General features: G+C 38.5%; 2 protein-coding genes across 3 annotated transcripts in view; one reads left to right on the plus strand and one right to left on the minus strand.

Annotated features, from left to right (window-relative positions):
• Positions 1-973: 973 nt before the first annotated feature.
• Positions 974-13,363, plus strand: LOC132992310 (kinesin-like protein KIF2A). 2 transcript variants are annotated; one of them, XM_061061545.1, is made up of 21 exons: positions 975-1,176; positions 2,131-2,225; positions 2,663-2,782; positions 3,253-3,307; positions 3,978-4,106; positions 5,299-5,399; positions 6,046-6,141; positions 6,860-6,914; positions 7,198-7,360; positions 7,773-7,863; positions 7,995-8,058; positions 8,145-8,236; positions 8,762-8,904; positions 9,265-9,469; positions 9,813-9,923; positions 10,019-10,086; positions 10,555-10,644; positions 11,008-11,152; positions 11,303-11,404; positions 11,880-12,015; positions 12,604-13,363. In XM_061061545.1, the coding sequence occupies exons 1-21, from the start codon at positions 1,116-1,118 to the stop codon at positions 12,687-12,689; spliced, it is 2,208 nt and encodes a 735-aa protein (XP_060917528.1). In that variant the 5' UTR covers positions 975-1,115; the 3' UTR covers positions 12,690-13,363. The 2 variants fall into 2 exon arrangements, with proteins under 2 accessions (XP_060917529.1, XP_060917528.1); XM_061061546.1 differs by lacking the exon at positions 10,555-10,644 and having other exon boundaries at positions 974-1,176.
• A 2,482-nt stretch (positions 13,364-15,845) lies between these two features.
• LOC132992114 (membrane-associated phosphatidylinositol transfer protein 2-like) overlaps positions 15,846-21,977 on the minus strand; it is a 54,950-nt gene continuing 48,818 nt past the window's right edge. Inside the window, exon 27 of the mRNA XM_061061260.1 lies at positions 15,846-21,213. Coding sequence (XP_060917243.1) covers positions 20,848-21,213 — 366 coding nt within the window. The 3' untranslated portion in view covers positions 15,846-20,847. The remainder of the gene's footprint in view (positions 21,214-21,977) is intronic.

Genomic DNA, 21,977 nt, shown 5'->3' on the forward strand with positions numbered 1-21,977 from the left:
AGTAAAGTGAGCTTATTAAAAGGTTTAATTTTTATTTTAAGCTTTTATTTAGATATAGGACATGATAGAGCCAGAAATCAGGGAGCGAGACAGAGCTGTTAATGGCATGCGTGAAATGAGCCACAGGTCAGATTTGATTCCGGGCTTGGAGAACAGTCTCTGAACAAGGAGCTTGTACTACTAACCATAAGGCTAACAGCGCTCATGTTTTTTTCTTGTGTGTGTTTGTGTTACTTCCGGAAGAACAGGTTGACAGAAGTGCCCCAAAATACTTTAAAACATACCAACCAGCTCACTGGTTCCATGATTCAATCACACAGTGTATGGCTTCAATTATCTGTTGATCTTGTAACAGCCGTCTGCTGCCACCCTGTGTTCAATGAGGAAAATCACAACTATTATCCAACATTTATTCTCTACATTAGTTCTATTTTAGTAACTTTCTCTTTGTCGTATTTATATAGCTTAGTATACTAATGAGAATTTCATTGTTTGAAGTAAAAAAAAAAGTGATATTTTGTGGCTCAGTGTGGTGCATATTATATAAATGAAACATAACATGACAGGAAATAAACTCCAAAAATGGAAAAAAAACTGAATGCATAACTGAAAATATTTTAGAAGTATGTAGTGTTGAGATTAAATAGACAACTTATTCATGCACAAGTCTATTGTAGGCCTTATAATTTCCTTTTTACATCATAATCATGACTTTTTAATGTCATAATTACAACTGTGTATCTTTTATCTCATATTTTCCACTTAATATCTTGTAATTTGCTTTTTTAAATACTGGTGAATGGGTTTTTTCTTACTTATGTTTAATGATCTGGAGATCTAAATTTATTATGAATTTCATCAAGTTATGCCCTACCTTGGGATGTATACATTTTCCCTTCTTTTTCTTTTTTTTTTTATTCCACCACAAGATGCTCCTTATCACCAAACCGCTCCAGGGTGACACCACCCGCGCATGCGCACCTCGAAGCTTTCCTCTCCTCCTGCCTCTCCTGTGACTGTCCGTCAGTGACCTCAGTTTCTGCAGCAGCACACAAACTTACACACAAGAAACAAGCTCGCGCACTTACACTGGGAACGCCGCACGAGGAGGAGAGATGGCCGGTATTTTCGGGAAGATCTTCGTGGGAATTTACGTGGAGATAAAACGGAGCGACGGTACGTTGCTAGCTCCCAGCATATTCACTCACAAACACCGACGGAGCCGCACATACACACCGCTCTCTCCATCCGGCGGGTCGGTCTACCGTGTACCACTGCAGCAGCAGCTAGCTACCCGGCTACATCATCGTTTTAAACGGGATGTCGTGCAAAATAGAAAAACCTTTCGAGTGAAGTGTAAGCACATTAAAACAACCAATTATTCCGTTATTAGTCATGCTGTCAGTCATGTAAGACACACACCGAACCAGCCGGGGAGGGGAGGGGGGGGGAGCAGGCAGGCAGGCGGGCAGGCAGGCGGGCGGGTCCGTCCACCTGTGCATGTGTCCGGCTAAAAAAAAAAAAAAAAGGACACCTGCCCTTGCCTCGCCATCTCCCCTGTAAATCATGGCTGAAACCCCCTCCAGTCGGTGCTGCTGTGTTGCTCCATCCCCCTGTACTGCATCATTCAGCAATGGCCTGTGATTCATGGGGCTGGAGGATGTTCTGCAAGCAATGGGGCCTCTCCCCTCTTACTGCATCCACCCCATCTCTCTGACCCAAAAAATAATGTCGTTTCTCATCACACACACATATGACTATTTTATAATAAGACTGATTGTCTGCTAAGTGTGAAATTACAGCCAGCTAATGCATGTGTTGAAAGTTGTGTGTGACAGAGTGAAAAGTCTTATCATCATCCATCATGAGCCACACCCATTAGCATCCAGTATCCTTATTTTATTGCTTAACTGCATAAATCTTTACATGGTATCTTGGCTTAAAGCTTTTTTTTTGCTGTGGGAAATGATCCGGAAACGGTCTGCTCAGTTGGAGGTGCATTCAGTTAACGGCTCATTAGATGAATTAATGCCTGCCTCTTGCGATTTAAAGCCAGCCTGCATAACTATTATAACTCTTAAGCAAGCAGTTGAGCAGGCCGTGCGTCTCTTTGACATCCTCTTTCTGCAGGACGGATACACCAGGCCATGGTCACATCCCTGCACGAGGACAACGAGAGTGTGACAGTGGAGTGGATCGAGAATGGGGACACAAAAGGGAAAGAGGTAATCTCTACATGCTATTTCTGCCACCAACTTCCTTCATTATATTCTCATTGCTCCATATCAAAATGATCTTACATTTTAAAAAAACGTTACTGAAGTACTTACTACAGTAAGCCTACTCCATTTTTCAGACATCACTTTTTGTCAGTACATTTTATTGGCTTATGGTGTGTGTCAAAGACTGCTATATATAACAATAAGTAAATGATATATAGATAGATACATGCCTTATCTTGACATTCAAACCTTCACGCAGTTGAAAGTCGGTTCTCTTAGTTACTTAAGATGTAACAAACGCTACTTAGATTTTGTAACCAGCGTTTTAACTTTTAGAACAAAACATGGAATTCTGGTGTCGCTTCCACTCTCTGTGTATTCAACAAAAGGAGTTCTTAAAAACAGAGGTGATGATAATCTCTGTCTTGTTTCTGCCTAAGATTGATCTGGAGAGCGTTTTTGCTCTGAATCCAGACATTGTTCCTGATGAAGAGATTCCACAAAGTCCCGAGGCTCCTCTTCCTCCCTCCAATGTCACCAAAACCAGCAAACTCCCAAAGGTCTGCAGCCATTTCTTTTGCATTTTCTCATTCAAGAGGTGTTCATTTCTGCTGTAAAGAGCAGAGGCTGTTTGTTCTACTAAATGAATAAGTCACTGCTCTGATTTCAGGTTTGTATTGACTTTATTAAGGACATGAAATTCAAAGATTTGTTTGTGTGCCTTCTCATTATTTTTCTCAGTGTTTTCACAAGCTGAATCAGAAACATGATTTTATTTAACATGTATGTACTAATAAAAGTTGTCTCAAACAGATCTTGTTTTACATTTTATTTATTTGTGATCAAGCTGAGAGTAAAATTGATCATTGCAAATGTGAATATCATATTTTCTTTCAAAGGAAAATAAACAGATAATAGCTTGTAGGCTGTTGAATCAAATGTTTCTTTGTCTAAAAAGCTTTTAGCTTTCAACTCTGTGAAACTTTATGATTAGTTTAGTATCACTCGTTTTGCTTTTTCCTTTTTTCAGACCAAACGGATTACAGCTATACCCAAACCTGAGAATGCTCCTCGGGAGAATAGAGGTATGTTTAGTTTAAGCCAGGATCTTGACATATCCTGACCTGGTGGCTGACATCGGCTTATCTAAGACATGTTTTTCACAAACTTTCTTATTTACATTTTTTTGGTGTAGAAAACGGTCACAGAGCTAACAAACGATGATCACAGCCAATGCTACTGCTCCAACTTCTGTGACCACAGGACAATTGATGCAGAAAAGCTTTCCTCAGCCTACTTTTACACTCTGTATCTTTTTATCTAACAGATCCACTTCTGTCTTTTTTAAATGTTCTTTCCCTCACAAACAAATGTAGTCAGAGTACGTTTTTAACAAAGGCAAAATGCAAGTTTAAAGACACTCTTAAGAATAAGGATAATTGTTTTATTTCAAGCCGGAGCCAAGAAATGTTTACAAAGCTTTAGGTTACTTTCGTAACCTCGGTTCTCTGAGTAGTACGAGCGAGATGTCTCACTATGAGATACGCCCCACGCATCCCATGGTGAGATATCAAAACGAATGCAATGAAAGAGAACCAGCGGCGCCGTTTTAGTTGATTTAAACGTTGGGATAAAGTTTGCAAATCTTTGCCAATCTATGAGGGAGACATATTGGTCGTATTATTTATTTTGTAACTTTGCTGGAATGACCAAGTTGCACCAATGGATTAATATCTTAGTCTGTGTTTTTCTCAGCTGCAGCAGTGGGAACCACCCGGGCTCGTCCCAGTCAGCACAGCCAACCTGCAGAGCCCCCCCCTCCTGCAATCCCTGCCCAGTCCGCGGCACTCAACCAGACCCAGACCCTGGCCCAGCAACAGAACGGTAACACTTACTCTTTAACCAGAGTCCTGCATGTCAGAGGTCATTCAAGTCGACAGATTTCAAAGTTCAATAATCTTGGAGGTAGTTTCCATAGACAAGTGTGTGTGTGTGTGTGTGTGTGTGTGTGTGTGTGTGTGTGTGTGTGTGTGTGTGTGTGTGTGTGTGTGTGTGTGTGTGTGTGTGTGTGTGTGTGTGTGTGTGTGTGTGTGTGTGTGTGTTGTTATTGTCTGGTGGAGGCCAGCAGCACTGATGTCATGTTCCCACACAGCTGTGAGTGTGAGGCCTCAAAGGCTCTTTCACAGTCGCTCACTGGCTCTGCTTCTGGACTCCCTTGTTTTAGTTTTTCATCTGTGGACATGGAAGTGATCATTCATTTGCTATACTGTGTACAAATTCTGTGCAGAAAATCCAGCTCTCAAATGCAACAATTAAAAAAGACCCAAACAAACCTTGACTTGATCGTACTGACAAATAACATCTGTCCATCCCAAACCTGATTTCTTTTTTTCTCAGTGACAGAGTTTCATCGTAAGTTTAAACAATTGTCAAAAACTTGTATAAGAGCATTTTGAATTCCTTTTTCATTAAAAGATTAAATTAAAATAGTGTTGTCTGCTACATAATATCTGCAAATAGAAGAAGTGTGCTAGTATAATCAAAAAAAAAAAAAAATTCATTTATGGAAGTAAAATAGCTATTTTTGGGTCACATTTTTGCATACCATGATTTTTGTTATTTCTGATCATTTAAAGTAAAAGTAGCATTTAGTAAACGCTCGTTCAGATGGATTAATTGCTTATAACTTCTATACTGTTTGGTTTGATAATTTGTTAATGCCTCATATTTTGTAAAGGGATTTGAATGGTTGACAGGCAATACATTGAAGATCAATATTATTTGTATACATTTACACAAAAACACCTTTCTTACAGTTTGGCTGGCAAGCAGTCTGAGGAAAATAAAGATCATTGTGGGAGAACTTTCACTGGAGAGTCAACTCTTCTGAATGTACATTGAACTGCATGATGATGCTCTTCAGTTTTGTAGTAGCACTATGCTGCGCCTTTAAGCACCTAGATTTCATCTTGAGGATATATTGATGTCAAATTTGAAGAACACAAACATAGAAAAACCCTTGTCATAGTTTTTTTTCTTCTTAATTTATTAGCTTTCTTCTCTTTCTATTTTCTAGCACGGCGGAAATCAAACTGTGTGAAGGAAGTGGAGAAACTGCAGGAGAAACGTGAGAAGAGGCGACTTCAGCAACAAGAACTTAGAGAGAAGAGGGCACAAGTGAGGACAAAAACACACATTAGAAGCACACACACACACACACACACACACACACACACACACACACACACACACACACTAACTATGTTCTCTAACAGTGGATAACTACGGTCAAAATTGAGCCATGATGAGCTTTAAAGTATTTGCAATGTTAAAAAATCCTGCTCATGATGTTCACGTAGTTAGCTTTCTGAGATGTACAGTTATCATTCTTATGTCATTATGTGTTGTCAGGCTCAAGTAACCCAAACAAGGGACCAGAAATAGAAATGTGTTATTGCTAAGAGAGTGACTTTGTTAGTTATTGTCATGCGTTTGTGTACACGTGTTGCAGAAAAGAGACAGTGCTTCCAGTTTAATTTCCGGTCAATTATCATGAAAACAAGACTTAATGTGGCCACAGGTGTTAGGCCTCCTTTGAGATTCTGGTCTCCTGCAGAACTTTAGTAGCACCATTTACAACTTTGACATTTAAAGGCAACGTGTTGATATTAAAACCCATTTTTCTATTTTCTGCAAACAGTAAGTGCAAGTGTTTCCTTCTGCTGTGACTTTATGGATATTTGAAATGTACAAAATGCACAACTGGTTTTGACTGTTTGGAAGTCCATTTCTTCTAATGATGTTCTTGTTTGATCCTTTTCAGGAGGTGGATGTTCAGCTACCAAACTATGAAATCATGTGTATGATCAGAGACTTCAGAGCCAGTCTGGACTATCGGCCTCTAACCAGTAACGATCTGGTAAGCTCGGTTTAGAGATCCAGTCTATAGTTCTTTTAGCTTCCATACATTTCTTATTAATATAGACAATGGTCTAATCTAAAGGGGTGGTTCAGATAATTGAGTAAAGCTTTAGGAACTTCTGATTTCTTGCTGTTATATATTAGAGAAGTTGTGACTTGTATGTTATTTAAAGAGAGTCCTTTAGAAAACTATTTTGGCTTTTCATAGCAGAAATGACACAGCTTTGTTCATCTGTTGTGGAGGACAATATCATCGACTAAAACAAGCTCTTCCATCACTTTAGAGAGTGTGCTCCGAGATATAGCTCCTTAAAACCCACCACTTCATTCTAATGCATGCTGAGCCAAACATTGTTAAAACGCTTGGAGCCATTTTTCCCCGTTTCAAAATAAGCCCCATGTGTCAGGTTGAATTTGAAGGAAGTGTGTATAAAATGAGGCACAAAAACACCATGAGCAGCTGAAGAAAATATTTGTTTTGCCGTGTGTATAAAATGATAGAGCTTTAATGAAGAGCTTAAAGATGCTGGTGCAGTTTATATATGGAACTGTTGGAGGAGAATTTTCCCGACCTGAAGGTCACTTGAAGGCAAATCAAAGGGAGAAGTTGCATATATAAGTGTTAAAGTCTAAACAAAGGCTCTTTCCAATGTCCTAAAAAGGCTCTGAATAAAACATCACCTTCAATCTGTTGTTCAAATCTGTTGATCTTTCAGATTGAGGAGCACAGGATATGTGTGTGTGTGCGTGCACGCCCCCTTAATAAAAAAGGTAAGTCTCGTCTTTGACCACTGGCTTTGTCATACAGAACATTAATATTTGCAAAATCTATGGTTTTTTACCTCCACCTAGTGGGTTATGCTGCTTTATGTCTGTCATCACATCTTCTACCTACAGAGAAGCAGAGAGTGTGATTGTGTCTTTCATGAACATCCTATGCTATTTTACCACCTCTAAAATGTTCCTCTGAACATTCAGCATCAGTAATTTTTTGTAGTGTAAATGTACAAAGAAACATGAAATAGAAAGAAAAGTGTTTTTCTCGTCTCTTCAGAGTTGTCAGTGAAGGATTTGGATGTGATCACCATCCCCAGTAAGGACGTCGTGATGGTTCATGAGCCCAAACAAAAAGTCGACTTGACGCGCTACCTGGAGAACCAAACTTTCCGCTTCGACTACGCCTTCGATGAGAACTCGACCAATGAAATGGTTTACAGGTAATATGTTTGACAAATGGAAGCCTGATAAGAACCAATAATTTGTCAAATATTTAGATAACTCTTAAAGCCTGGGCACACTCAATGCAACAACACTGCCAATGCTACTCCGAATGAACCATCCGTCCATCCTGGAGCAGATCACAGCTGCCATTGGTCGAGAGTCCGGGGTACACCCTGGACTCTTCGCCAGCCAATCACAGGACTGGCATATACAGACAGACAATCTAACCCAAAATTGTTAAGTCCTATAGCGCAATTCTGTTTTATTGTTTATTGTTTATTTTTCTTAAATTATGCTGCTATTCAACAGTTTTTGATGAGATTGTTTATTCCATAATTCTTAATTTATGATTTTAATATTGAAGACTTCAGTATATTTCTGCCTCCTAACAGACTTTTCTTCTCGCAGGTTCACTGCTCAGCCGCTGGTTGAGACCATTTTTGAGCGGGGAATGGCGACCTGCTTTGCATACGGACAAACTGGAAGTGGGAAAACACATGTGAGTGCTTCGACTTTGAATCAAAATGAACTTGAGATTTTTAAGCTTTCCTCTCTTCTTGTTGTATCCATGGACTGTATAAAGATCTTTATATTATTTACAGTCTATGTTTAACTCATTTCTCCTTTCAGACAATGGGAGGGGACTTTTCTGGAAAGAACCAGGACTGCTCTAAAGGGATCTATGCACTGTCTGGTTAGTTTGTCTGATAATACTCTAAATTCACGACTAGTTTACTCTTCTTTTTTTTAAACATAATTCTGTTTTTCTTTTTTGTGCAGCCAGAGATGTTTTTCTCATGATAAAGAAGCCAATTTACAAGAAGCTGGATCTCCAAATCTATGCCACATTTTTTGAGATTTACAGTGGAAAGGCAAGTTTCTTTTAGAGTGCCAATCAGAGTCTACTTTAGATGTATATTTACTATTATATCATGTTGCTGCATAAATAGACGTATATATTAAATAACTGAATAGAAAACAATCAGTACTATTTTCTGTATTTCTAATATGTCCTTTGTTTAATACCACTATGGAAAAATAATAATAGAAAGCTAAATTTACTTCTAATGTTATTTACTATTATGTAGTAAGGACAATTGACCACTCGTGGTCATGCCATATAGTTGATGATTGGTATGTTGAATAGCCCTCTAGTGGACGGAATGTATAACAATCACATTCTGATTGCCGCATTCAGCTTTACTATGTAGCAGAACACAGGAACATTTAGCCTTACTGTTCTGTTCTGGTGCATAATTAAATGAGCTGCACCTGTAGTCTCGTATTTTATGAATTTTTGCAGTGTTGCAGACTTTTTATTCAAATGGAGCATGGATGAACAGAAATGAAGCAGGTGAGGTTCAACATACTGAGCCTTTTTGTGCTTGTATATAAAGGTGTTCGACCTTCTTAACCGTAAAACCAAGTTACGGGTGCTGGAGGACGGGAAGCAGCAGGTTCAGGTGGTCGGGCTGCAGGAGAGGGAGGTGAAATGCACAGAGGATGTCCTTAAACTCATTGAAGTGGGCAACAGCTGCAGGTAATCTTAAATATTCAGATATTTTACTTTAGTAAAGTACGAATACTTAATTCTAAAAAAATAAAATTATTTCAATTATGCTGGGAGGGATGATAAATACTTCACTTTATTCTAAAGTTTTTAATAAATACAGTTGTTATTCTAATTAAGTGAAGGTAAGAGTCAAATATTTGTCACTGAAATGTGGTGAAACATTACACCAGTAAATATAATTACTCATTCTACACCACTCTATTGAAGCAGATTAAGTTTAAGTAAATTAGCAGAAAGATCCAAAGTTTGAATGTAGACAAATGTGATGAATATCAGAGAAGTTTGCACTGCTTTTCAGAATTAAGTTTAATGTTTTTTTTTCTCCAGGACTTCTGGTCAAACCTCAGCGAACGCTCACTCCTCTCGGAGCCACGCCGTCTTCCAGATCATCCTGCGTCGACGGGGGAAGATGCACGGAAAGTTCTCCCTCATCGACCTTGCGGGGAACGAGAGAGGAGCGGACACATCTAGCGCTGACCGTCAGACTCGCCTAGAAGGAGCTGAGATCAACAAAAGCCTGCTGGCACTAAAGGTCTGTTCCTCACTACTTAAAAAAAAAGATCCTGTGCATTATTGACATTACTGTGAAGGTACAAAAGTTTCTCCATGCTGATTGGAAGCAGCAGAACCATTTTACAGTACAGACAACAAAGAGGATTGGCGTACGCAGGTTGTTCAGTCTGAAAGCACTCATGTGTAATTGTTTACCCATAGGCTCAGTACACATTATGAACTGATACTGTGTGCATGTAAATATGCACCTAACATCTTCAAGTAGCTTTTTTTACTGAAACAGTTAAAAACGAAACACTTTTTTTTTTTAATGCTTTATGTAAACAAAATGTTAACAATTAAGAGTCCCTGTCTTCATGCAGGAGTGTATTCGGGCCCTTGGGAGAAACAAACCTCACACCCCGTTTAGAGCCAGCAAGTTAACCCAGGTGCTGAGGGACTCGTTCATCGGAGAAAACTCCAGAACTTGCATGGTAAGACGTCAGCACCGCAGTCTGTATATTACTGCACTTCCAGTGGACGGATGTTTTAATGTGATGTAACTGTAACTCCCCGTCTCTCAACACAGATTGCAACAATCTCTCCTGGAATGGCTTCATGTGAAAACACCCTGAACACGCTGAGATATGCCAACAGGTAAAACACATTATTCTGAATTGAGATTTTAAAAAAAAAACACCTTTGAAGATGAGAAATCACTCACTAACACGCTTTAAAACTCCAACTTTTTTAAACTAAAAAGGAACTATTGTTGGCAAAAGCTGTCTTCTCTCGCCTCTTGTTTTGTTATAAACATTCCTCTAGACATTCCTCTAGGAGCTTCTCTCCATGTGATCTGTTGTGAATATAAAACATGAAGTAGTGCATTTGTTTTTCTAGAAATGAACAATATCAGTTTTCTATAACTTTACATCTCCAATCTTTGAGTTCGCCTAAGTACGGTAAATCCTGTTTACCTTTGAGTCTGTGTCTTCTTTCTCCTTGCATGCTCACTCATAATAAATCTATATGAAATGTTTTGTACATTGTAATGACCCTCTCCTGTCTTCTTCTTCTTCTTCTGTGGTTCGTGTTTTTCCATGTCTCTTGCCGCCATGTTTCCAGAGTAAAGGAGTTTGGGATCAGTCCCTCAGACATTCCCTTCTCTCAGAGCGGGGGTGGAGGGGGCCGCTCTGAGCTCTCTCCCACTTTTGAGTATGATCACTTTATATTATGCCTGCTATCCTCTCCGTAGCTGACCCTACAGCTTGTTCTGTCCCGTTTAACATCCCCCTCATAGACCATTAATAGGCGTTTTTTGTTGCTTCTTGTCAACGTGTTAGTTACCATTAAGTCTTATAGAGCCACCAAACTCCAGACCTGGGCCACCAAATGGATCTAGCATATTTTAAGATAATAATGCAAATTGGACCCAAGAGTCTGCATGCTGAACATATGTCACAAAGAATATATCTGTTATTTTCATACTCAAAGCTACAAAGCTAATACACAGCACACACACACTCATCAGATACCTCAGCAGTTATTATTTCACAAGAGGCACTAATGTGTTTCCAGGGTGAAGGAGCTGACGGTGGACCCTACAGCAGCAATGGACATCCGTCAGGGAGGACACATCGACCAGCTGGAGGTGCTGGAGGCTCAGTGGGGTGTCGGAAGTTCTCCTCAGAGGGACGACCTGAAGCTGCTCTGTGAACAAAACGTAAGACAGACTCTTGTTTTTTTTTACTCAGGTAAATGAGTGTAGACAGAATTTATTATGCATGACCAAAGCCATCTTAAGTTTTAGGATTCCAAACTGTAGACTGTCCTGTCCCACGGTCTTAACTCCGTCCTGCTTGTGCTTCTGTAGGAGGAGGAGGTTTCCCCACAGCTCTTCACTTTCCATGAGGCAGTCTCTCAGCTGGTGGAGATGGAGGAGCAGGTTCTGGAGGACCACAGGGCGGTGTTTCAGGTACACTAAAACTCTGATTAATAAAAGTACTTTTTCCAAATGACATCACTGGTCCCATAGCCTTGATTCATCTTAACTTGTCACAGGAAAGCATGAAAAATAGCAGCCGAACAAATGAAGTCGTCTTAGTGTCTGCACGGTGCAGAGCAGAACAGAACTATGTGAACACGCTCAGGATCCAAGAAAATATAGCCAGATGCAGTTGATGTGTTTCTTAACAGTAAACTACTTTAGTACAATCAAGACAGGAATAATGTAAACCACTTTAGTTTTAAATTAGGATTTTGTTTCGGATTTAAATCAAAGATATGACATGTAGTGCAGATGTGACGAAGCAGAAGTTGAATAACCATACACAGCATTGTATTGATTTGAAACCTGCATTGTGATGCTTATTGCATCACAAGATTTAGCCATTACACAGACCAAAAGTGATTGACAAGCACACTGAAAGTGTGAAACTTCTTCTTCACAGGAGTCAATCCGCTGGCTTGAAGACGAGAAGGTTCTCCTGGAAATGACGGAGGAGGTGGACTATGATGTCGAGTCATTTGCAACTCAATTAGAACAAATCCTGGACCAGAAGATCGACATTCTCACTGAGCTAAGAGGTAATGTACATCACCAGACAAAATATAGAAATCCTTTTTTAAGCTCAACATTATTAAAGATGCAGGAGCAAGCCCCTAATGAGATACATGATTTATTCTGGTGGGTGGATGATTTATGAGGAAACAGATGTTCTCAGGCAAGAAGCACACATGACAATTGTCTATTTATCCAGCTAGAAATTAAAAAAACAAATACAAATAAATAAGTTACATGACTACGAGTTCAGGCCGTAAAGTGTTTGAGTTTTTCGCTTGATTAAGGGTCGAATATGGGTTGAATGCGGGCCTTTTTAGGAATGCCGGTCCAAATAAGTCCATAGAGGCCTCTTTGAAAAGTCTGTCCCCCAAAAATACATTTCAAGTATATCTCTTTCTGTAAAAGTCAAGTCATGTCTACTTTATGCCTTACTATTTGTAATGAACATTCAAGTAAAAGAAACCTCTTTCTGAGTGACAAAAGGCCGTCACATGGACATAAATGAAGCTGCCATGTTGGGTATTTAAGGTCTGAAGCGTATAATCAGCCTAATCAAACTGATTTCTGCCTTGATATTTCAGTTTCTTATCCCCTTTTGTCTCTTCTTTCAGATAAAGTCAAGTCTTTCCGCTCTGCACTGCAGGAAGAGGAGCAAGCTAGCCAACAGATAACCCCGAAGAGGCCTCGAGCACTATAGACACACACACATGAATATCTGTTGTCTCACTGTAATATTGACTGGAGAAAGGTCACTGATGACGAAAGAGCTGAAAGAAAGAGCTCGCCTGTGATTTTATGACTTACTGTCTTCTCTGTTCGTTTGGTCTCTCTCCCACCTTCTTTTTGCTGTACAGGCTGACATCGCTTCCCATCATGCATCCGTCCACTCGTTAAACCAAAGAGCAGACCGTCGTTGCTCTTCATCCTCCTGTGAAGTCTATTTTCAAGGTTTTGTATGTGTGATGAGTCACAAGTGCTTAATTTTAAACAAAAAAAAAGTTGCTATTTATTTGTTTGAAATACATTTTTATAGAGTCAAATCAGCTTATCCTCACTTTGGCCAATTTTATAAACAACTTTTGCCATTTTGTGCAATATTTGAAACGATTTTCCTCCTGTTCTTCCCTTTGTTCCAGCGAAGGGGGAACAAACATATCAAGTTTGTGTGTAAAATAAGCCACTGTGTGTTTTTGTTGATACTGTATGTAATATATATTGTATGTTTGATCAAGAGGAGGGTCTAAAAGACAAAACTAATCATGCATTACATGAAGTGACCTGCTGTGGGCACAATAATCAAAGGTAGACAACTGAATTCAACTGTTGCAGATCCATTCATTTGCCAAAAATAAAGCAAAGATACTTCTTGTTGCTCTTCTTGTATTAATTTATTCTGAAAAAAGATTTTGAAATGTAAGAGTTGTAAGTGAAGTGGGCTGTTACTGGGGACACTTTAATATCATATTTACAGATATTTGATAAGGCTTCTTGAATTCAGCTCTTTAAATGAATGTTGAAATGTATTTCTTATCAGTTGTGGTAACTGAGTGCTAACTTTGTTGCTGAACAGTTTTGACAAAAGTTTGTGCCTTGAATATATCAAATATTACTTTTCAATATAGCTGAAAGCGACAACTCTCATGAAAAGACTAATATCAATTATGTGCTAATTTGTAAAAAGAAAAAAAATGACACTGAAGAAAATGGGATTCATCCTCAGAGGATCCTAATCATTTGTTTTTTTAATGTCATGGAAATCAATAGTTGGAGCACAGATATTTGGTTATGAGCAGGACATCAACCTGCTCGTGTCAATCTAGGGAAAGTCAGCAGAGTGTCAAAAGAATTACCACTCATGGCACCACTAGAATCCATCAATCCAGTTATTGCTGAGAGATTTAAAAGTTAACTAACATGCTGGTTGAAATAGAGGATAAGTCAGGACGATTCATCCCGTTGGGAACATGCAGTTATGTATAATATCTCGAAGCAATCCATAATGGTTGCAGAATCGTTAAACAGCAAATATTCTACTGCTGATAGAAGAAGATGAAAGTTAGCTCATTACAGTATTTGGGATAAATCGTGGGGGGGGGGGGGGGGCTTGGAAATGCATTGAATTGTGGAGAATAGTTACAAGAAATGTAATGTGTAAAGTTGCCTAATGGTAGTTGAAAAGTCCAGGTATCTAAGAAGATACAGTTGGATTCTTCAATAAGATATTCAAGGTGGAACTAACGAGAAGGTCAGGGAATCAAAGAAGTTGTGGATTCATCTGCTGGGGATCTTCAATATTTTTTCAGATAATCTTTTGGAGTGTCGCTGAGATATTTCATTAAAAAGTTCAAAAATACATTTCTGCTGGTAGCAATATGGGAAAAGTCTGAAGACGGTTTGAAGAACATCATTTAAACAATGGCATACCAACGGGAAAATACATTAGTCCAGAACATCATGCAGATATGGCATGATAGAATCACACGCACACATGTTGTGTTAGCGTCTGGATGTTTTTATTACACAGTACAGAAGTAGTTAGCGAGAGCCAGGGCCCCGGCAGAGTTCAGTCACCTACCTGAAAAAATATAAACTGGACACATCAGTACTTACTGTTCCCCGTCCGAAAACAACTCAGTTTTTAGTTGATAATATCACCTGTATAAGTAATGTGACACTGTGGAGTGCTTTGATCAGTTTGTCAACATAAAGAATCAATTAACTTCTATCAATTCATGTTAACATAAGGAAATACTGCTTCTTCGTTATTTTAAAGCTCCCTTTAACATTTTAAGACAGTTTATTAATACTTGATAAATGGTCAATAACAAAGTAGCGTTCTAAACTTTCAGTGATTCAAACTTATAATCTTTTTTGCATTTTTTTAAAACTAATTTGATACTGTTCATTAAAAAAAGTTTAGTTGAGATAATATCCAGTTATGATGTAAATAGATTCAAACACAGCCTTAATGTCGCCTTCCAACTGTCTATCACTAAATAAAGCTATATTTTAATTTATTATGGAGTTCATCAAACTGCTTATAAAAGCCAAATAAGGGGTTAAATGAAAAGTTAATGAAATGCTCTACATTTTGAGATGGAATTATATTTCTAACAATGCACGTATTTAAAATATAGATTTTAGGTATTGCCACCAAATAGGCCTACAGTATTTGACACCTTATATGTCATTGATGTACAGTTCTGATGCTTTGTGTGATGTTTAATTTCAGTTGTATAGCTTCAGAATAAAACTGATGCTACAGCTAGGACTTAGAACAAGCCCAGCAATGGGATGTATTAAGTTAATAAAGGCTGATTTAAATAGAAATACGTGGCCAGATAGATAGATTAAGGGCACTTTTCACCATGTAGATACCCTCATTCTTGGCTTATAAATTAAGCTAACAGTGAATTCACTTATTTTAGCATAACGATTGGTAACAGAGTCTCAGGATAACTTACCATGTTGCAGCACATTTAAAGATAACAAATGTACGTGTCACATTTAATACAAAAATGTATTGAAAAAACTTGTATTTGTTTTCCATCAGTCAAACTATTTCTCTAAAGAAGCTGTTTCCCCCTCGGTCCAGTTTTGTTGTTAACTGGTACTTTCTTCTTTATGACAGTTGTATCAATCGTCACAGCTTACCCTTTTCCAGAAAGAGAAAAATCAAATAAGAAAGTGTAATTTCAGACATTTACATTTACAACTATTCCAAACCATTGATAAATCATTAGTAACTTTATAAAGAATGCTTTATCAGAAAGTGATAGGAACATTAACTGGACTCTGAAAGTATGAACATTACTTTTTATCCAAAGGTGGTAATAATTATTATAATCCCAAATATTTTCAGCAAACGCTTTAATATATGCTTCAGAAAAAACGGAGGACATATTGGACAAGACAATCCGTTTATTATTGTTTAGCATGACGGTTAATTAGTTCCAATTTGGCTGGAATACATGCAACAGCTTGTTAAATAGAGCTGCTTGGTTATGGGATTTTATTTCCTCATGCACCCACTGCTGACTGAAAAAACAGTCTCCAGTTATATTTCAAAGTGTTTGTAAAATACTTGAGTTTGAAAAATAGGTACAGCAAGTCCTATAAAATGCTCAGCAGTGTATTGTTGTAAAGAGGCAGCAGAGTTCAACATGAGCTTGAATACAAAGACTTCTTACGAGGTGTGAAACACAGCAGCAGGTGGTGTGTGTATGATTTCAGACTGTGAGTTGCTTGTAGCTTGTATTGATGTAGATTGTGCCCCTGCTGTGATAGCGGTTCTGCCTGGATGTGATTGGAATAACAATATTGCACTGGTTAAAAAAAACAAAAAAACATCCTGTGTTGGTCCATAGCCTGAATGACCACCAAAGTGACAAATAAGATGCTACATATTTCAAACATATTTTACCTGAAATTTCCATAGTAACATAATGACCTTTAGGTAAATAAATAACTCTCATACATATAAGTCCTACATATACATCTTTACAGTTTGTACATTGACACAGCCATAGCTCCTGAACAGTCTCAGAATCCAAATGGGCGGACATTCAACTCAGCAGCCAAACGGCTTTAGGGGGACAACGTGTCTGTAGCCAAAAACCTGACACTCACAGCAAAACAAAAACTCAATGCAAAAGTCAGTGAGTTTTTGCAAAATAGCTTATAGACCATTATTACAGCAACAATCCTCGATCTCTGCTCTCAGAATTAAAGGACATCTTCAGTTTTCTGTTAAAAGCCACTTTAGTTTTTCATAAATGGTCAACATTTGACTTAAAAATGTGTTGCCACCAACAATCAAAATCCAGCGTCATCAGTAAATGCTCTATATTCTTATTCCTTTCTCACTGTAATAAATGGTTGAACATTGTCTGAATCAGGGGTTTTCAAAACGTGCGGTGACTTTCCAAGTGGAGGATAGGGAGCTGAATGAAGGGGGAGTGCAGAGATGCAAAAATAAGCTTCTCCTTTCAAGGACATTATTTTCTTTAATGTCCACCGTAAACCTCCATAAGTCCATTTCTAAGTAAAAAAAAATTGGGAGGGGGGCCTCCATCACATGTTGCTTGATAAATTGCACTCTTTCCTCTGAGTTCCAGCTAGTTCATTTTTGAACACACTGACATCATATAAATACTTTCAGATTTGGGGTTAGTTAAATTTTCACAGGATATAAATAACAATAAAGAGCCTGGGCTCAGGTCTGACCTGTGGCTCCTTTCCCGCATGACATACCCCACTTTCTTTCTGCCTAGTTTCTGACTCTATCCACTGTCCTATCTGAATAAAGGCATGAAAAGCAGAACAATAAATAATAATAATAATAATAATAATAATAATAATAGGGTTCTATTAGGTATAAATGTCCAAACATCTGTTCAGAAAACAACCAAAAAATAAATCATCTCATAACTCGAGTAAACGCCTAGAAATCATGACATTTCTGTTTTTCTCTTTTTTCAATATCAAAGTTGTGTATTCATGGGCAGAATTTTAACTGGAACCCCTGATAGCTAGATCATCACATTTTCATTCATTACATTATCAAAAGTATTGTGGGAACTGTAGTGTGAGCACAACTAAATATCACACAGTTAGGATAGAGAAAACAATAAGAGACAGGGATGTTTGGGGCGGGGGGTGGGGGGGTCTTAGAGTCAGACTTTGAAAACCCCTTGCCTAAATACTCAACACCTATATACTGTTTGGCACATTTACTGACATTATTTTGAATCCTGACAAAATGTACAGACATGTGCACTCCTGCAGAAGCAGTATACCCTGAAATAAACAAAAAGTGTCATTCACTACACTGTAATCCAAGTGTAGCAACATGAGATGGTCACTACAGATTATTTCCACTGTAAACTAGTGCAAAAAAACAACAATGAGGTTACACAGTTGATTAACTACAGTATTAAACAATAATTTTGGCTCTTGTGGTGGGTAGAAGACATTACTGATCACACACAGAGTGGAAACACACACTCCTGTGTTGTGTGGAAGCTAAGAATAAAACAACAGCATAGTTAAATAAAGTGAACCAGATTTAAAACCATTCAACACAACCTAACTCTCTGTACAAGTCCTACTAAAAACAACAAACAGGTGCCCACTTAATCAAATGAAAATAGGTTTGCTTGCCTTAGTTATTTCTCATGCTCATACTGGTCATTATGACACCTACTTTGTATTTTTTAATGAGGGGGGTTATAAGTGAACTTTTTTATTTGCGTGTCAAAACTCTTTGGCATGTGTACAGAAATTTAACAGACTCCCAAGATATATCCCAAACCATAACCTTTTACATTATACTGTATTTTTCAAACATACAGTAAAGGATTTTCCTGCAAAGTCTGGCTTAGATCACATCAGATCACTTACAAAAAGGTCAGTTTATAATGTTTTTCTAATGGTTTTTAAGAAAAGCCATCAGTCTAGTTTTGAAGTAAAGAATGTTTTGACTTTTTGTTTAGTTTAATGAAAGAATATATAATCAAATGAAATGGGACCTTGGATTGAGCCTTGTTGTACACCACAGGTGGCAAAGACAGAACAGGACGGAAAAAATGACACAAATTGATCTTTTAGGTACACTGAATGACCTTACCTTGTAGGCCTAATGTATATTTGAGCATAACAACTCAAACAGTTATGACTTCAGATACGTAAAGACAACAGTTTAATGTTCATTAAAAGAGGTGTTTTTTCTCTTTCTAGAATAAACCCAGAAGTTTAGATTAGACTGAGACTACTGAGCCCCAATATTAGGTTCACTCAATATTTCTAATGCCAGTATGAATATAAGGAAAAACATCAGCAAGCAAACAAAAGCATGTCACTTTTTTGGAAAACTGACATGAATAATTGTGGACCTTAAAGTGAGCAAGGTTGGTATAAGAACCTGAAAATCTTGACTATTTGTGCACGGTTTGTGTTTTTTTGGATGTGAAGTGGCTTCGTCTTTGTCTCCTTTGTGTTGAATAGTTCAGTCGATTAAAGCATCACTATGTTTGCTCTGATCAGGATACCTCCATGTTCATCAAGTAAAGGTTCATCCATTCTTTTGAATACTTGATGAATTCTTTTCTTGTCCATTCTTCGGTCCATTTGGTAGAAATACTTAATGTTTAACAGGCCAATGAATGCAAGAGCAATGAGGAAACACTGCCTGCCTGCCTGCCTCCCTCCCAGGGTCCAGCCTGAAATAAAACAGGCTCCTCAGCAGAAAAACCAAGGACATCCTTCATATCCTGTATGCAAAAAGAGCAAAAAGCCAGGGTACAACTGAAGTTTCTCCCTGCAGCAGCACATGTGGGAAACAGAACACCACCAGCAGGTGGATCGGAGGTATTGCAAGCAGATGACTATATAAAGGGATTGTTGCTGTGGACTGTACAGAGTTCTAGTTGTTGCTTTAATGCTGCATGCCCTGTTTTTCTGCTTTCTGTTCCAGCTGTGGAGAAAGTATCTTGTTGGATATTAAGGCCTTGGATCAGATGGCCCAGAGAAAGGGAAAATACTTCGAAGTGTCACACATGGTGGAATGAACACTTGACAAGCAACCTGTTAGGGTTATGTGATTAAAAACGGCGATGAACAAAATTGTCGTGCGACTTAAACAAAAGGTTCTTTCATCTCTGGTTGTACTTTATGATCTCAAATGCAGCTCTCTGAATTTAAAAAAGGTCAGGTCATTCAAATTACTTAAATACATATTTTCTTACTCATTCAAAGTAAATCTCACCATGCAGGCAGTTTAGCGTTGGAAAAAAAGAGTCTAATCATCGTATCTGTACACATATTTGGGCAAATAATCAGAATCTTTTTAGTTCAATGGAAGATAATGGGTTTGTATGATATCAGTATGCCAACATGCTCCTAGTGACTTTGCTACCACACTGATGTATAGAAAATATCATTTTTACCATGAAAAATAAATCAATAATCGGTGGCACACTGAAAATAACTTTACTGTATTTTATTGAGAGTGAACAATGTGTTTCGCCTACAGCTTCCTAAGGTTCGCCTAGCACTCCAGAACCTGAAGAAGCTAAAGGCTTTTTCTTGTATTTGGATGAATGCGGTAAGATCAAATCCACCATTAATGTACTAAAACTGTCTGCATGGCTTGATGCCCTCAGGGGTAAACATGAAATATGTCCTTTTGTGGGTAATTTGGATGAACTGACTCTAAACAACATAAATCTTTGTTTCCTAATTTTCCTTTACCCTTCCTTCATGTTATTGCCAGTCTTTATTGGGTAAACTGTTGTGTTGAAAATATATTTTTTTAGCTGACAATGTGACAGAAACAAAGCAACACTTTGGTGGCTTTGCACCACGGCTGGCATTTACCTGCGTCTGACTGTCTGATGAAGAATGCAGTTTGTCCTGAGCTCATGAGTGTGAATGCTAGGACAGTGTGTGTGTGTGTGTGTGTGTGTGTGTGTGTGTGTGTGTGTGTGTGTGTTTAGATCATGGAGGTGAGGGGGTTCGTCCCGTTACACGAGATTAGTTTAAGGCTTACAATATTACAGTTAATCCTTGTCTTTTGTATAATTAGTGATGCTTCCTATAAAAGTATTACTGTAAAGAGTTATGCTACAGAGCTGTCTATACTTCTCGGATTTCCTCTTGGCCTGATTAGTCCACTCCTCCTGGACCGATTCCACTCTAGTTTCCCTATTCTTTATGCTCAATCAAGTGTTTTTTCCCTTTTAATTTTTAAAATACAAACCCTACATCAACTTCTTCAAAATGACTGTGTGCGGTCTGTCCAGAAATCATGGTGGTACAGGCGGGGTCCTTCAAACCCAACAGCTCAGTTTAGAAGCTCATTTATGGCCCTGTAACCCTACGCTGCCCTCCTTGGTGCTCCCGCTGCGGCCCCAGCATCCCGCAGCTATGCTCATACTCCTCTGCGTTGCAGCGGCGACCCTTTCCCGTTCCACCTCACATTGGCTCAGCGTGCGCTCAGTCCGGCCTGGCTGAGTCGGGGAGGCTGACCCTGCCCCTCCAGGCTGCTGAGAGGAGATGGTGCGAAAGATGTGATTCCGTTTTCGGAGGAAGTCTCCCCCGGCTGCCCCCAAGCCGAAGCTGCCCTTGCGGAGGACCATGCGAGTGCTGGGGGACTTGGCGGGACGTGATCTCTGGTTGTACTCCAGCAGAGAGAGGTGGGAGGCGTAGCCGTCTGGTATGAACTGAAAGACATTTAAGGTGGACCATATTTGGTATTTACATGTATTAAAAGCTTGAAAATGTCACATTGACTGAGCTAGAACACATAAAAAGGGTTGAAATGTATCAAATAGTTAATTTCAATACATGTGTGAGGTACTTGAACCTAATTTCAGTATTTCCATTTTTAAAACCAGGTATTTCCAATCTTTTTGGCTTATTGTCCCTAGAATAAAACCACACATATCACTGAAGATTATCACATTGTGATTACTCTGACATATTTTAACTAAAGAAATACAATTCTGTCATGATTTGGTTTCTTATTTTCAGAGTTTAGGTTTTCTTGTTGTTTTTAGTTCTCATTCTTCCCTGATGGTGTTGTTTCCCTTTCCCTTTTCTAGGTTGGTGTTTCATGTGTTATTTTTGTAACTTCATATCCTAGTGTTTCTTTATGTTCTAGTGTGTTTTGTTTCATTCTTGAGTTCTGTGTGTCTTCAGTGTTTCATGTATTTTATTTTGTAGTTGTCCTCAGTGTTGTGTCCACTCCTTCCTCCAGTGTGTTTGCCCTCGTTGTCTTCACCTGTGTCTTGTTAGTCTCACCTGTGTTTGATTACCCCTGTGTCTAATTAGTCTCTGTGTTTCGTCCCTTCTGTGTCAGTTCGTTGCATGTTGTAAGTTGCCAGTGTTGTTTGTCATATGTTGGAGTGTCAGTGTTTCCTAGTATTTCTCAGTGCTTGTCAATTTTTGGATTTTCTCAGTTTGGACATTTTGATAGAAAGTTTTA

The sequence above is a fragment of the Labrus mixtus genome, chromosome 17 (genome assembly GCF_963584025.1).
Source record: "Labrus mixtus chromosome 17, fLabMix1.1, whole genome shotgun sequence".
Classification (NCBI taxonomy): Eukaryota; Metazoa; Chordata; class Actinopteri; order Labriformes; family Labridae; genus Labrus; species Labrus mixtus.